Source organism: Choristoneura fumiferana, chromosome 9 (genome assembly GCF_025370935.1).
Source record: "Choristoneura fumiferana chromosome 9, NRCan_CFum_1, whole genome shotgun sequence".
NCBI classification, from domain to species: Eukaryota; Metazoa; Arthropoda; class Insecta; order Lepidoptera; family Tortricidae; genus Choristoneura; species Choristoneura fumiferana.
This window is the reverse complement of record NC_133480.1, coordinates 4,641,521-4,658,459: the sequence shown is the minus strand read 5'-3', so window position 1 is coordinate 4,658,459 and position 16,939 is coordinate 4,641,521. Positions and strand designations below refer to the sequence as shown.

The 16,939-nt window shown below is 38.1% G+C and overlaps 1 protein-coding gene across 1 annotated transcript; it reads right to left on the bottom strand.

Annotated features, from left to right (window-relative positions):
• Nucleotides 1-9,142: 9,142 nt before the first annotated feature.
• Nucleotides 9,143-13,460, bottom strand: LOC141430785 (uncharacterized). The gene is made up of 2 exons (XM_074091641.1): nucleotides 12,581-13,460; nucleotides 9,143-9,214 (listed from the first exon to the last, which is right to left on the bottom strand). Exons 1-2 carry the CDS (start codon nucleotides 13,399-13,401, stop codon nucleotides 9,202-9,204), a joined length of 834 nt encoding a protein of 277 aa, XP_073947742.1. The 5' UTR covers nucleotides 13,402-13,460; the 3' UTR covers nucleotides 9,143-9,201.
• Nucleotides 13,461-16,939: the final 3,479 nt, after the last annotated feature.

Below are 16,939 nucleotides of genomic sequence, written 5' to 3'. Positions count from 1 at the left end.
AATAAGAAAAGCATCGCTTCATGCTCCAGACAATTTTGGAAGAGCTATAAATTTATTTAAAATTCATTGTTGCCGTCGACTGCGTCCGCGCGGAATCCGATTTAGAGCAATTTTTTATTATATCCAAAAATATTTATTTTCCGTAACATAAAGTATCCTAAATGTTGACCAGACTAATAAGCTATCTAACTAACTAATTTGGCTCAGGGACCCAAAGAGGGTCTTGGCCTCCGAAACAAGAGCATGCTATCTGTCCCGATCGTGCACAGCCTCTTGCCAGTCGTGGTCGTGGAGACGTCGATGATCCGCCAGGACACAATACTCCCAGCGTACGCTCTTTCGGCAGCCCGATCCTCTCCTATTCGTAGTAGGTGGCCGAACCAGCGAAGTCTGTGTGATTTTGTTACGCCAATGATATTGGGTTCAGCCACCAGCTCCTGGATCTCTCTCTTTTTACGGATCCTCCACGTGCCGTCGTCTCTCTTGACAGGTCCCAGGATCTTACGCAAGACCTTCCTTTCCGCTACAAGGAGTTGATGTTCCTCTTTGTGAGTTAGTGTCCAGGCCTCACAGCCATACATAAGGACAGGTCTTACGACAGTTTTATAGATCCTTAACTTTGTATTCCTGCTGAGAAGCCTGGACAACAACACCAATAAGCTATCACTACACAAAATTTCGTTGATTTCTGTTTAGTACTTTCTGAGTTATTATGATTAACTCAGGGACTTTATACATCCCCTTGGCCCATAGAGCTTATGGAAACGGAAGCATTACCATGTCCTCGGTACCGCTCTGCTTTCAGAGCATGACATTAGTGCGTGTGAGCTAACTTTGGGGTGGCAGACGTGAGCTTGCCTTCGGAATCCAAAAGCTTAATGGTTGCTTGACCTGAAATGTATATTTCAGATTTTTATTTTATTTATGACGGTGGAAGCATTCTACACTTCTACTGAACGTAGATATAGTTTAGATATAGTTAGTGTTTAGTTTTGTAACTAAGGGACCCCATACATCCCTGTATTATAATAATATTTTTTTTTGTAATTTTTTCTTTAATTGTATACTGTACTGTGTGTTTTTAGTACCTATTTTATTTGCAATTATTTTATTTTGAAAAAACGACTTTCTGCCAAGTTTCTTGCGGCGCATTCTTCTTGGCAATGAATAATGATGGTCTTTCCGAAAGCACTGGTAGTTTAAAAAATGACGTGTAAAAGTGCCCATTGCGGCCTATTTACTGAATAAATGATTTCATTTCATTTCGTAAAAGTGAACAGACAAATTTTCCTTTACTGTTTTATTATTATATGTATAGATTTGCCTAGCTTGTAATCTAGATTTTCAGATTCAAATTGAAATGTTTTTTTATTTGTATTGATTTACCTTTATATCCTTTTCATCATTTCTATCTATCGACCTATTCAGTCTAAATGTCTATCCATTACCTACGTTACAAATCAAACTGTGGACATGAAGAGGCATAAATAATTTGTTTATTACCAAGACTATTCATTAAACGAAGATTTTCTTTATTAAACCAAAAAAATGTGTAATTATAATTTTAAGGAAAAATCCGGAATTCACATTAACCAGAATACGGATACAAACAGAATAAGGCCGTCAACGGGCTGCAAAACGTAGTGATTATATACTCTTTGCGGGCTGCGTGACAGACGCGCGAGGCGCCCCGCATTCGCCTCCACCGCGTCGTCTGCTTCACCCCCTCAAATACCGAAAATTCTTCTATAAGCGCGCCTTAAGTTACTGTGAATCGTTATGATAGTTGCATTTCTATGATTTCAGTGAATGAGTGTCATATTGTTTTGGTTTTATCTTGATCACAATGAGGGCTATCGTTTTTTGTCTCACTAGATGGCGCACTGTTGCGTGAGGTTTTTAAGTATGGCTTTCAAAGTCTGTTATTACGGGCGTGAAAACAAAGTTTAGATTAAAATCATATTTAATACACCTTAAAACCGTACCATAAAAATATCGAGCAACCACAGTGTTGCATAGTCCCCGTTTTGTTCGGAAAAAAAGGAGGACAAAAGTTTCCGAAAGACAAAACTGTCTCAAAACACAGACATTCATAGCCCCGTAACGCATAATTGCCATAATTAATTTCAGATATTGCAAAATATTCACAAAATTATTCTAATTATAAATAAACCCGCGTAGCTCACCCAAAAACTATGAGATTTGACATTTCGGAGACCTCACGCTACACTAGCGCCTCTAGCGGCGAAATCATACGCGATAGCCCTCATTAGTGGACTTTTGTTAGTTCTTCAAAATAGTTTAATTCCTAATACCTACCTAACCTAAACATTTAAAAAAATACTTAGTGAGCAATAAGTCTAGAATATTCTCCCATAAATCATTCTGTTTAATTTCACAATGATTTTCTAATCGGAAGCATGCCAAAAGCTTTTAAAATAGTTTGTGACGTAGGTACAAAGAAGACACACGTACAATTGGCAAAATATCGGAGCTATCTCAGATTTTCATTTGATATTTTGCAGCTGTTTGAAGCAACGGTCCCAAAATACGACCCTGTGGGATGCTGATATTCTTATAGTACATTTTGCTGGTAAAATCTCCTTGTAAAATGATGCGTTTTATAAATCCACAGAGCTAATAATAAGGAGGATTGAAATTACATCTTTCTGTAAGTATTTCTTTCGTGAATCGAGATGACTTTAGTTTTAAAAAGTTAGAAGATACGCCATTTCAGACTAAAGAGGTTCCAAGTCAGCCAACGTTTTATTTACATCTTTAAAACTTACATATAACCTAATTTTACACCATACAAATTTGCCACTCTTCATTAAACTTCGTTATTTTTATATTTTAAATTTATATCAAAATGTTTTGCAATAATTTTAGTAAATATTTTTTTAGCATGTTGGAATAATCTGGCCGTAACACCTTTCGAATTCTAAACTTAAACACGGTTCTTAGTGTTATCTATGGTAGACGACTCGAAAAAGTAACAATCAGGGAAGCTACCACGAAATTCGAAAATCGAAGTTCATATCGTTTTCCTGGCGCTAATATTATTTAATACGAGAGTGAGAGGGACGGTACGATACGAACTTCAATTTTCGAATTTTGTAGTAGCCCCCTGTATTGGCGGGTAATCATATTTTATTCAGTTGTTTTCTTAGCGTCTTGCTTTTGCTGAGCTGTGGTGTTTGGACACAAAATATATTCTTTTTCTTTTTTTTTCTCGCATTGTGATGAAAATCGTTGTGTGTATTACGGGCCATTGTGTGTATTATGTGTATTCAGAGGGCGTCGGGCTTCTAATACTCTCGTTAGTAATCCCCTTCTTACACCCCTTAATGCACAATGTACTATTATTTATTCTTTGTATAAAATCAACATTGTATCTTAGTCTAATCTCACAGTGCTTTGGCTTTTACTGTTAAGTATAGTGCGAAATTTATTAAAAGAAATAATGTATACAAATAAAATACAATAAGACAGAGGTTCAAATCCAATCCTAAGCTGTCACTTTCTTTACCCATGTTTTATGTTATTTGCCAGTACACAGAAACATACATATGTAGTTCTCGCCCTCGAAATCAAATTCACCGATGTCTTGCACCCATTTAAAATTACAATAATGGAGAGACCATTGTTATACATACGGCATAAATTTACAGTCGTTTTGTTGACAGTCCAATTCAAAACATGACCCATTTTGTGACATAAGTACAGATAGGTAGGTACAGTGTGAAATTTCAATTTAAGTGGATACTAAGTAATATTTGGGGAAGCGTTGGCAGACTGGTCACTTGGTAGACTGACGACATCGTGGTATTTGCATGCAACCGGTATGCAAGTGGTGAGTTGTCGTTCATTGTGGCGTTCTAAGGGGGAGGCCTTTGTTCAGTAGTGGACATCTACCGGCTGATGGTGATGATGATGAAGTAATATTTATTTAAACGTAAAAGTGTTTCTCATCGACGGACGGGCTTCGAACCTACGATTCCTGTGGCTTTACGTGGCAGACATGTCACATCAACTATCTATCGATCTATATAGCGATGGGTCCTACGTACAAGGGCTTAAGTGTAAAATCTTTACTTTACAGGACGGACTTTCAAAGTCAAAAACTGTCGTAGCTCAGAGATGGTGTATCCGAGGCTTCTAAAATTTGGCACACTAGCTAATAGTAGATACTATGTCCTTCAACCACAACGAATAAATTTTAATGAACTATTTTTTCATTTAAAGTTATTGTACATACGCCCATAATACGTGAATTTCCGGGAAATAAACTTGTGTTCAAAAAGACAGTAAAAAGATCTATGTGGTACTTTGGCTCATATACGCGTTCAACTTTAAACTTCTTTCGTAAAAAAAATACGTTACTCAAGATACTTGGAGAAACAATCACATTACGATGTAGCATCGGGGTAGCGGCGTTCCGCTTAACGCACAAAGACCTAAAAAAACCGCCCCGGGATGTACCGCGTAAAAGTATCAAACGTACGTTTAGCCCTTTTACGTTAAAATTGCATCTAGTTCGGCCATTGTCAATGAAAACTCGAAAATAATTAAATAACAGTGTTTTTTTAATCCACTATTTAAATGTATATAGTTTATAGATAACGCACAAAACTCAAAATTGAAAAAAAAAAACACTTTGGCCCTTATACGTAGGACCCATCGATAGAGCTCATCTACTGCAGCCCATTACAACCCATCTGGAAATCTAGTTTCGTAGGAACTACAGCCAAAACTCCGCTCATTCTGACAGACGAATAGGCCAAAGGTGATAGGACTAGCAAAATATTGCATCGTGTGTTAAGTGGAAATAACTAGCTACCTTTGGCGGAATGTCAAATTTTAAAATGTTATTTTTTTTCTCTTAATTAACTAAAAACCTGTATTGAAGTATTTAAAGAAGTTAAGTGGTTTGTAAACATAAAAAAAGTAATCATCTACGGTTCTAAAGTCCTTCAACCAAAGCCTTAGTGCATTTTAATCATTAAAACATGGCACGTGTAACATTGAAATTCCATATTAAATAGATAATTGCACGATCCCGCCGAGATAAACTCTAAAGCCTTGGAATGATGGGATAAACGTCACGTGTATTTTCACTGAAAATTGATTCCCTCGGATAATAATAAACTTAAGATTATGATTTGTTTATGATTTCGTTCTAGCTCGTGTACGCCTACGCGTGCTCAATTTTCCGTCGATTGAAAAGTTATTGCTATGCGCTTTTGTGCAGGAGTATTTGAATTTTGATTTGAGAAAAAGGAATGAGAATTTGAGAATGACCGTCTTTTTATTGGTTTTTTATTAGCTTGACTCCTTCAAAAAGACACGCCTAATATTGGAGTAAATTAATAAATATAGGTATGTCAATATCACGGGACAATGACGGTTTTCACAGAGGCGAAATGTCGCAAGATGGCGTTAGTATCGTGAGGTGCGTTTGACGTTTGTTTGCGATTGGCTCATTTAATTATTTAAGAGCGTTTATTCCTGCTGAGCTGGCAACGTTGCATTTTTGTTAGTTTTTCTCGATTATTCCATAAAAATTTAATGAAAATTAATATGTTGTCTGATAGAACACTTCTTAATATATAAGTTAATGTGTCTACTCCAATAATTATTCGTTATAGACTTTTATTTTGTTTAAAAACCGGTCATAAACATTAATTCGTTTTTAAGGAATATAAAAGTCTATATATTAAGAAGTATATTAAGAAGTGTTCTATCAGAAAACATTTTTAATTTTCATTCAATTTTTATGGAATAATCGAGAAAAACTAACAAAAATGCAACTTTGCCAGCTCAGCAGGAATAACAAAACTTGTTATGTGTACTAGACAAAAGGTATGCATATACTTAAATATTAAACTCCCAAGACTCGAGAACAAACATTGCCCTTGCGACTGCCCAAAGGAGGGTTATATTTTTCGAGCGTCCCTATGTAGGTATGTATGTCCATTTCTTTAGTCCTCACTACAGCTTAAATGGCTGGACGGATTTTAACATATGAGGTATCATTAGATTTATCATAACTGTCGGTGTGACAAGGGGTATATAATATTTCAATATGGCGGAGGAATGAAAAAAATGTATTGTAACAATATGGGTATCAAATGAAAGCTAATAAAAAGCCCCTTGCTAAATATACCTATATAGGTTATAATAGTTTTAATGTACCATTTTTACAGAAATATCAAAAAAGTATAAAAAATAGTACATTACTGTAGAGGCCGGCAACTCCACGTTCCGGCCGCGGTTTGTATAGTGCTTTTCTCAAACATGACATGAAATAAAATTAAAAAAAAACAAGAAATCAAGTTGGCGGGACGCTAGTCTGGTCGCCCTGTTGTGTGTGCGCGCGTCGCGCTGTGGCTGCTGGCGCGGCGGCTGCGGGTGCTGCTCGGCGTAGCCCGTATCGCAGAACACACGTTGAAACAAAAGACGGTCGCATTGCCGGCCAGCGGCCTGCAAAGTTGTATGAAATCTCTTTGCAGGCGGCTGGAGTGACCGCGCGCAGGCAGGCGAGCCGCAGCGCCTGCAGCGCGATACTTCTCAGCCTATTATTTGTAACACAACGTCAATATTTCATCTCACGTTTGAGAAAAACATTCTTTTTTTATTTTTATTCGACTGGATGGCAAACGAGCAAGTGGGTCTCCTGATGGTAAGAGATCACCACCGCCCATAAACACCTGCAACACCAGGGGTATTGCAGATGCGTTGCCAACCTAGAGGCCTAAGAAGGGATACCTCAAGTGCCAGTAATTTCACCGGCTGTCTTACTCACCACGCCGAAACACAACAGTGCAAGCACTGCTGCTTCACGGCAGGATTAGCGAGCAAGATGGTGGTAGCAATCCGGGCGAACCTTGCACAAGGTCCTACCACCTGCAAAAAAGAAAAAAAGTAAATTTGAAAAATTAAAAAACCCCACTGCCTTAAAAACTAAAAGGAAGAAAATAAGTCTAGTGGTCCAGAACTGTTAAGTAGGTAAGTAGCTAATTTAAAGTTGAAGTCGTGACCAGCTCAAAAAACCTAATTAGTAATGGTCCCCACTCAACAGTTAAATTAGCTACTTAACATTCTAGACCACTAGACTTATTTTCTTCCTTTTAGTTTTTAAGGCAGTCTGGTTTTTTGATTTTTGAAATTTAAGGTTTTTTATATAAATATCTGCCACGATCGAAGATCGAACCCGAGACGTCCAAGCTTCGTAGTCAGGTCCTCTAACCACTAGGTCGTTTTTGCAATAACATCATTCTGTCGACCTTGAGGTACCTAGGAATCCTACCGTAGGAAGTTCAAAATATTACATTATAATACAATATAATACGAATAGTGTTGTATAAGCCACATTTTTATTTATTTTATTGTACTCCCGCCCCGATACCCCCTCCCGATATCAAACGTGACTTCTCTCGTATAAGACACTGATGTTTAAATTACGACTCTTCTGCATCTTCAAATTTTATTCTACCATGTTGTCAGCGCTATTTACAACTTTCTGATATTAATAATCTCTAAACTACGCCGCAGAGAGACAGACATGGTGAAGCTAGTTTTCATTCCGCCTATACGGAACCCTAACGGTTCATCTATAAATTACGCCACACCTTTTTTCAGGCGGTTTGTGACACAGGAACAAACTAACTTTAAGTTTCATAGCAATACGAGTGAAAATGGTCAATATAAGTGTGACTTACTTTATGGATGGCCCCTAAAATCTATTCTTAACTAGCTTTTGCCCGCGGCTTCGCTCGCGCAGAATTGGTATGTAGCCTTTTTGGAACCCACAGGAACCATACAGTATTTCGGGATAAAAAGTAGCTTATATATTAGTCCAGGGTATATATTATCTATTTGCCAAATTTCATGCAAATCCGTTCAGTAGTTTTTGCGTGAAAGAGTAACAAACAAGTCATACAAATTTTCGCGTTTATAATATTATAGTTAGTCAGATGTTGGCCTCCGTCTTAAACTTCTAAGGACAGGAACAAAATGAAAAAAAAAAACCAAATGCTTGGCTGCACATCTGCCCTCGACGTATAATGCTGTTTGTATAAAACCACTGGTAAAAAACATAAACATCTCAAATTATATAATCATTCGTTAAACAATAATTTGTAAACTAAACTATTGGCGGTTACGAATCTCGGTTAAGAATCTCAGGTAAACGACTATTATTTTCATTCTACTTCATCTTCATGATTTAGACTTTTGCTACAGATGTAGAGCCCCCAATACATACACAAAATAACCACCCGCAGCTTCCCAGAGAAGTAACAGTGTCTAAGCTAAGCCGTGGATAGACAGACAGACATCGGACATGGTTCCTTGGACTCCTCCAACTCTCTCTCCGGCACCTTAAAAACTACTTTAAAATTCATATCTTCTAAATTCAATGACATGATTTAAAATATACCTGTAAGCTATTTGTAATATATCGATAAACTAGCTTTTGCCCGCGGCTTTGCCCGCGTGGAATTCGGTTATCGCGCGCTGTTTCGTTTTTTCCGGGGTAAAAAGTAGCCTACCTATGTCACTTTCTGGCCCATAAACTATCTCTATGCCAAAAATAACGCCGATCCGTCGCTCCGTTTCGACGTGAAAGACGGACAAAAGTACAAACATAGGAACACACACACTTTCGCATTTATAATATTAGTATGGATTTATGCAGTTCAGTTCATGACATGGTTTTCTTAGTTTACTTACCTATATGTCAATTTGCATATTAATCCTGGTTATACAATGGAAATCTACCACATTGTATTAAGATCTATCTGGTTACGTTTATAGCAAATAAATGATTATGATTAGGTATCAATTATGGGTCTATATCGACTGGTCGAAAATTGTTAGTCATAATGTAATGTTTGACATAACTCTTTTTTTCTCTAAAACCATTTATTTTCAGAATTGTTATAAAACAAACCTAACCTAACCTAACCTATATAGAGTTCTACAGGTGACCATTTAAAAATTTATGAAAATAGTAGGTATGGTTTCAGCGGAAAAAAAATATGACTAACAATAATTATGACAAACATTACATTATGACTTATAAAATTGTAAAATTGGGTGTGTCGCAAGTAACGAAAGAAACAACCGTATTGCTTGGCAGCTAGTTTATTACTGTTTTACCCTCGATAGTACATTTGCATATATAGCATCCCTCCACCATTATTTTGGAAATCTGAAACAATTATGTTTTAATTTAAATAAAATAAAAAAAAAAAAACAAAAATTAGTAATTAAAAATATGGTTTGTAAGAAACCATTTTCTTAGGCCTCCTGGAACGTCCCACTGGCTCAATCGCCGTGCTGGGCTCAACCCTTTTTGACGCCGTACTTGGCTCGGGTTCGCTAGTTTCAGGCGGCCTGGTGTCCCTATCCTCTAATACCTCGCACGCTTCCGCCCATTCCTCATTTAATTCCCCTTCCACATTTCCTTCGGCCGTGGTCCCCGCTGCCTCAGTCTCCTCTGTGTCCACTTGTGACACAGGCGAAACCGAAGGCAGCGCGGGAGCGGGCGAGGACGCGGGCGCGGGCGCCGGCGAGCCCACGGGCTCCGGTGGCGGAGCCGGCGGGGCCGGGCTGTGTTGCTCTGAGAGGGGGATGGGCGTTAGGGGGCTCGGCTCACATGACCAAGGTTTATTTTGTGTTAAATCACAATGTGTTCCGAGCTGTATATATTTTCGCAATTGATCCACATGTCTATTACATTTTTCACGAATGTCTTCAAAAAAAATTTCATACATTCGATTACCTTTAATACCTACAATTAGTCCTACTTTCCAAATTCCTTTCCTTGCACTGAAATATTTGGCCCATACAGTTTCCCCGACTTGAAAACGTCTACTGGGATTTAATGCTAAGTTGTCTCCGGCCATCACGCCATTGCATTCCTTATTTATAGGTAAAATTAAGTCTAATTTGGAACGTAAGTTCCTTCCCATCATTAATTTTGCCGGAGTTTGACCGGTTGCACAATGAATCGTATTCCTATAGTCAAACAGAAAACTCAGCAAATCTTCCTGAAAGGAATGACATTTACTTTTTAGACCAGATAGTATACATTTTAGCATTTTTTTACAAGTCTTTACCGAGTTTTCTGCCTGGCCGTTGCTGCACGGGTGATAAATTGGCGAGGTCAAGTACTCGATACCATTTACCTTACAAAATGATCTAAATTCGAGAGAATTGATCTTTGCATCGTTATCGGACATAATTACGTTCGGCAGCCCGAAATTGGAAAATAAATATTTCAGTTTTGATATAAGGGCGCTCGTCGAAGTACCTCTGTCCATAAATATACAATCCAGCCATTTGGAAAATGCATCTACAACGATCAGGTAATCCTTTTGCTCGAAAGTCATGTAGTCTATGTGTATGCGATGCCACGGTCGGTCGGGACGCGGCCACGGCGCCGGCGGCGCGCGCGCCGACCCATCGCTCAATGTCGCCGTCTATACCGGGCCACCACATCCTACTACGTGCTGAGCTTTTAGTCTTCACTACTCCGAAATGTGACGAATGTAATTCTTTAAGCATACTCTCTCTATAAACTAATGGTATTATTATTCTGTGACCACGAAACAGACATCCGTTAGAAATTTCTAAATCTACTTTACATTGGAAATACGGCAAAATCGATTTACAATTAATTTTCCTAGGCCATCCGTGAGTCACATACTTAATAACGGTTTTTAACACGTTATCGCTACCCACAGCTTCCTTTATTTTTGTGAAGGTAACCGGTTCCACGGAGGAATTTAAAAACAAAAACAACCTATTGTCGTCTCGCTCTGCCCTATCGTTATATGCTTGATGTAAAGGTGCGCGAGAGAAATAGTCTGCTACTTGATTTTTTTGTCCACTGATGTATTGTACTGTATAGTTATAGGCTGATAATATAACTGCGTACCGCTGTAATCGCGACGCTGCGGTTACGGAAATTCCATTATTTTTGCCAAATATCGATATTAATGGTCTATGGTCGGTTTTTAAAATGAATGGATTTTGTCTACCATACAGGTACTGATGGAAATGCTTAATACCAAAAATAATTGCCGTAGCTTCTTTCTGAATCTGGCTATAATTTCTCTCGCTCGTCGATAACGACCTCGAAGCGAACGCGATCGGGCGTTCCCGGCCAGCGGCGTGAGCACGGCGCCAAGCCCGGCCGGGCCGGCGTCCACCGCTAACGTCAGCGCGGCCGCGGGGTCGAAGTGTGCCAGCACTCGCTCGCTGGCCAGCTCGCTCTTCACGCGGTCGAACGCCGCCTGCTGCCGCGGGCCCCACTCCCACTGCACGCCAGCGCGTAGCAATTCGTGTAGTGGACTTAGCATTGCCGAAGCATTAGGAATGAAATTCCTGTAATAATTTACGATTCCTAGGAAACGCTTTATCCCTAACACGTTCTCAGGAGCGGGGGCCTTTAAAATAGCCTCTAATTTTGCAGGGCACGTTTTCAATCCCTTTTTATTTATTACGTAACCCAAGTATGTAACGGAATCCTGGAAAAATACACATTTATCTTTTTGTAGCCGCAACCCGGACTCGTGCAACCTCCTTAGGACCTCCTCTACTCTGGCTAAGTGAATTTCCTTTGTGGGTCCCGTAATACAAACGTCATCTAACCATATGCTCACACCATCTAACCCGGACAATAAAGTTTCCATGGCTTTTTGAAAAATTGCCGGCGCGTTAGCTAAGCCATAGACCAGACGAGTATATGAAAATAAACCCTTGTGCGTATTTATTGTAGTTAAACGCTGTGAGGATTCGTTTAGTTTAAATTGATTATACGCATTACTCAAATCAAGCTTAGTATACTGCAAACCGCCACCTAATTTCGAAAACACCTCTTCAATTCTAGGTAGAGGATATTTATCTATTTTAAGGTCTTTATTTAAGGTACAAGAAAAATCACCGGCGATTTTCAATTTTCCGTTTTCCTTTAGCACTGGTACTATAGGTGTGGCATACTCGGAAAAATTAACTGGCACTAAAATACCCAATTTAACTAGTCTGTCTATCTCTGCACTAACTTTTTCTTTTAATGCAAAAGGCACCTGTCGTGACTTAAAAAATTTAGGCTTGGCGTCGGCCTTGAGATTTAGTTCCACTTCGAACTTGTTAAAACAACCTAATTCATCTTTCCAAATGTCTGGATATTTACTTAAAAGATCTTGCATCTCTGTTACATTTTTATTTACTGACGTGATTTTATGGTTCGCGGACGATAAATATAACTTAAATTTGGGTCATAAAATCACGTCCCAAAAGAGGGGGGCCACCGTTAACAATAACATAAAATCTTATTATTTCTGTTTGATTTTTATAGGAAACTTTAGCTTCGAAATAGCCTAGCGGCGTAATTTGGTGGCCAGTATAAAAACACATCTTTAATTCACTTTTAATCAGGGCAATTGAATAAAATTTTTGTTTATACATAACCTCGGACATAACCGAGACGCCAGAACCAGTATCTAATTCCATGGAGGCATCTATACCGTTAATATCTACCGATAATTTAAAAGGTCTACAATTAACATACCTCAAATTAAACATTTTGCATTCCTTACAGCTTTCACACTCCTGGAACTCCTGTGGTTCCGCTTCGATATTGTGAATTTTAGCCTTATTACCACCACACACTTTCTTCAGATGTCCTTTTTGTCCACAACTTTGGCACTTATAGTTTTTGAACCGACACTTCGATGAGTCGTGGTTCTTCATGCCACACACCGAACAACGCGAACCTCCGGCGTCGTCGTCCTTGCGCATGGGCTCGGCGCCGCCGCCGCGGCGCCCGGCGCGCGCCCCCGTATAGAACACGGGCTCCTCCTTGACGACCTGCGCGCGCGCTTGTCTCGCGCACGCCGCCTGCTGCGCCACCTCCAGCGCTTTCGCGAACGTCAGTGTCTTGCAATCACTCTCGAATAATCGATCGCGTTCTGGTCCCATGTTGAAACCGAGTACGAACCTATCACGTAGAATTACCTCCAGTTCCACTCCGAACTCGCAGTTTACGGCTAATCCACGCAATCGTGCGGCCCAGTCTTGACAGCTTTCGGCCACGGACTTAGTAGTTTCAAAAAACTTGGCCCTATCCGCGAACGTTGATCTTTTCGGAGTGAAATGCTTGCTGAGTACTTCAACTAGCTCCTCGTACGTCTTCTCTTCTAATTTGCTTGGGTGCACGAGATTCCGAACCAGACGATATGACTCGTCAGATAAATGCGTTAATAACAAAGCACTTGTAACATCGTCCGAAATCTGGTTCAGTTTAATATACTGCGTTAAACGCCCATAAAAAACGTCCCATTCTTGCATATTATGGTCGAAAACTCCAATTGTTCCAACGGTTTTTTCCATTTTTCGTTTTAAATGTGGGTAGACTCGTCGCCAGATGGTGTGTCGCAAGTAACGAAAGAAACAACCGTATTGCTTGGCAGCTAGTTTATTACTGTTTTACCCTCGATAGTACATTTGCATATATAGCAAAATCACTGATTGATTTTACTAAATAGCACGATGGTAGAGCTGTAAGTACCGTGTTCGTGCAAAACACAAATAATTAGGTAATTTTGTAATGCTTGTAAAAACCAAAGAACCAAGAAAAAACCAAGAACTTGAGAGAAAATATATTTTTCTTTTATTTACGCGCTTATTTGATGTTTTGTGATAAAAGAACATGTAATTTAATTCCCAGTTGATTATACTTAAAATTAGCAGAAATGTGTTTTTTTGGTAATGAAAAATTGCTATTGGAAATGAAGAAATAAATTAAAATCCACGTCAGATCAAGGTTTGTTTTTAACTTAAAAAAGAACATACCTACTTAACACTAAAATGCATTATTATTCAATCAACCTCAATTTACTCCAATAAGCCAACGTATTGTATTGTTTGGAAAAAAATCATTAGCATATTTTATTATCATTTCCATTTTTCTGGTGGTAAATGCTACATCCTGGTAATGATAGAAATGGTAATGATATTTTATTGGTTTTCATAGATTAACTTCTTCAGAAAAGACAATACGTACTTATGTCACCAAGAAAGTATTCAAACCTTATGGTAATCATCTTAGTATTTAAAATACAATGACATTTTCAACACTTATCTCCAAATAGCACAAATGGTAATGAAACAAAAAGTGCACCAAAGGTAAGATCACGACAGTCAACATTATTTTATCCAAAATCTGCTAGCCATTGCCCTATTCGCTGTCAACTGGTCAACTAGAGTCAAACGCGCGGAAGGATTGAGGCATAATTAAATGTGCACGAGCTGTTTTTCTTAAATCAAGTAAGTAGTACTTATGTTAATGACTTCTTTTTTTCTACAAAATTATTTGTGTTCGGTGAACGTAAACAACAATTGCTAATTTTTTTGTAGCTTTACACTTTAAATCCTTAATATGTACTTTAAACATACTAAAATAACAGTACCTACTCCGTAAAGCATTAGGTTATTTCATTATAACATTTACTAAAATTCGCCCCTGCGACTTGCAGGAAATGAAAGAATTACCCAAAAACTAATTCTAAGTTAGATTGTTTAATTCTTGATCATTAAAGCAGGATAGCACAATAGGCCGTAAGAGGGAGCACCAAATAAAACAAAAAGAGTGTAAATTTTAAAAACTTGTTTATTTATTTACAATAAAAATAAATTAACGCTAAACATAAAATTACTTAATACGCTACTGCAGCAATATCATCTCCATCGTTATAATTGTTGTTATTTGAATCCGTATATTTTTCTCCGTCGTTATGTACTTCTTCGTCATTAAACATTTGATCCAGCTCTATGGGATCTTCAGGACTGTACGCTTTTTCGTCATAATCAACTTCATTATCAGCATCATTCACCTCTTGAGGAAGGACTTTCATATCGTTATATAAGTGAGACTGTAAAGCATTATATTTGTCGTACAAATTACGGTCTACTTCTAAAGCTTCATTATTTTGAACTGAATCATGTTCATCATCGTAATTTTCTCTTTTAGTGGCATCACTATAGTCGTAATCTTGATCTCCAGGTTGTGTATCTGCATCGGCATACTCCTGTGCATCATCACGTTCTTGATTTCCACTTACTTCTCTTTGTACATGAATATCATCCTCACGCACATCCTCTTTACCACTTAAATCGCTGTTTTCAGCTGAATCGTAGAAATTTGACGCTGCTGACACTTGTTCATTACTTTCCTCACCGTTACTCTCTTGAATTTCAGCACTATCATTAGAATCCTCTTCTAATTCACTGTCTACAGAAACTTTATACGAATTCTTCACGTCTTGGGATTTCACTGCGTCCGTTTCATCGTTTTCGGTATCCTGTTCATTTTTTAAAGTTGACACAGTGACTATAGCATCGTACGCCGACCCTGGATTACCCATGAATACAATGACAACGTATTTGTAACCAGGTCCACCATCCACGATATTTGCTTTCAGATCTGTTCCGAAATCTATGCCACTAACTCTAACATGAGCTATGCTATCGCCTTCTCCGATTGCCGGGTACCTCAGAGCTAAGGAGCCACCTGGTATGGATACCCTGATTTGTTCTGAGGTAGTTTGAAGCTCTTCATTCCCAATGTCTAGTAGAAAAACATAAGGATACTTATGAAATGGATTGGCGAATATCACTGGGAGTTGGCAGATAAAGAAAAATTCGAGCAGCTGCAGCAACATAGCGGATGCTCTACTGAACAAGAGTGATGGCCATGGTGGTAGTTAAGTACTTATATAAAGCGTAGTCACGCTTGAAGAGTTAGGGTTTTTGCGTGGCCGTGGCTGCCATTGAGGCAAGACAGTCATGCGGCCTGTCATAGGTACATCAGGAAGAGTGGACGAATTTCCTCATAATTGTTCTGCTGTCTCTATTCAGTAATTATGCCTTTGTTTGCTACACTTTTTTGGACTCAAGTACACACAGGACTTATATAATGTAAGTTTTTCTAAATTAATATCTTATATAAATTTCTAAATTCGGATCCGGATTGTTCAGGAATTTCAGGATTTTTAATTTTGGTTGACAAATTTTTCCATAAATTTTTTCGATATTCAAAGTGCACCGAGTCAAAGGCGTGACAATTTGAATCAAAAATTCCGATAGTATCCTTTGCAGGTGTGTTCACCAAACTAACCCAACCATTTGCTGTTAAATTCGGATTATTTTTAAAACATAAATAAAGTAACAAACAGTGTCACGTTCTTGTCTTACTTCAATGAAATCTGGTTTTATATACGTAGTATACTTACTCGTACTTACGTACCTAGCTTTTACGATGTCACATGAATTGAAAGACCGGTGCATAAAGGCTTGCCGAATAGAGATCCAAAGATTATTAGGACATATCCGAAAAAAATATAGATTAGGTAATCACAGTTTTATTTTAATGAATATAACGCTACAATTCATAAAATATAACTCCATGCGCGTTTAACACCAAAAGTCGTGTATCACAATGCTTCAATAACAAATATGTATCACATGTAGGTACAATAAAAGTTTTTGGAAGGTAAGCATAATGCAGATCTTTAGATATAAGGGGACAAGAGGTAATAGGAAAATTCTAGAACAAGAAGACTAAGATTGTACAGTTATTCTAGAATTACTTAGAAATATAATTATAATATATATTGTCATGCCGTGCATTTTTGCATTTTCTTACATATTAAAATCCTCATTAATGATACAGTTCTTTTTGAAATAAGTAAAATTATTTACAGTTACCTACCTTTTCTATACATAATTATGTATTGCCATTTAAAATTGCACTTCGAGGCACATAGTTAAATCAAAGAAGAGTGCCAAGTCAATAAAGATTTATATAACTTAGACAACCACATAAGTAGATACATACTTACATACATAAATTATCTAATCAATAGTAAGT

Bases quoted from the DNA above. Each gene is read 5' to 3' on its own strand.
- LOC141430785 (XM_074091641.1), bottom strand. From the start codon at position 13,401: ATGGAAAAAACCGTTGGAACAATTGGAGTTTTCGACCATAATATGCAA.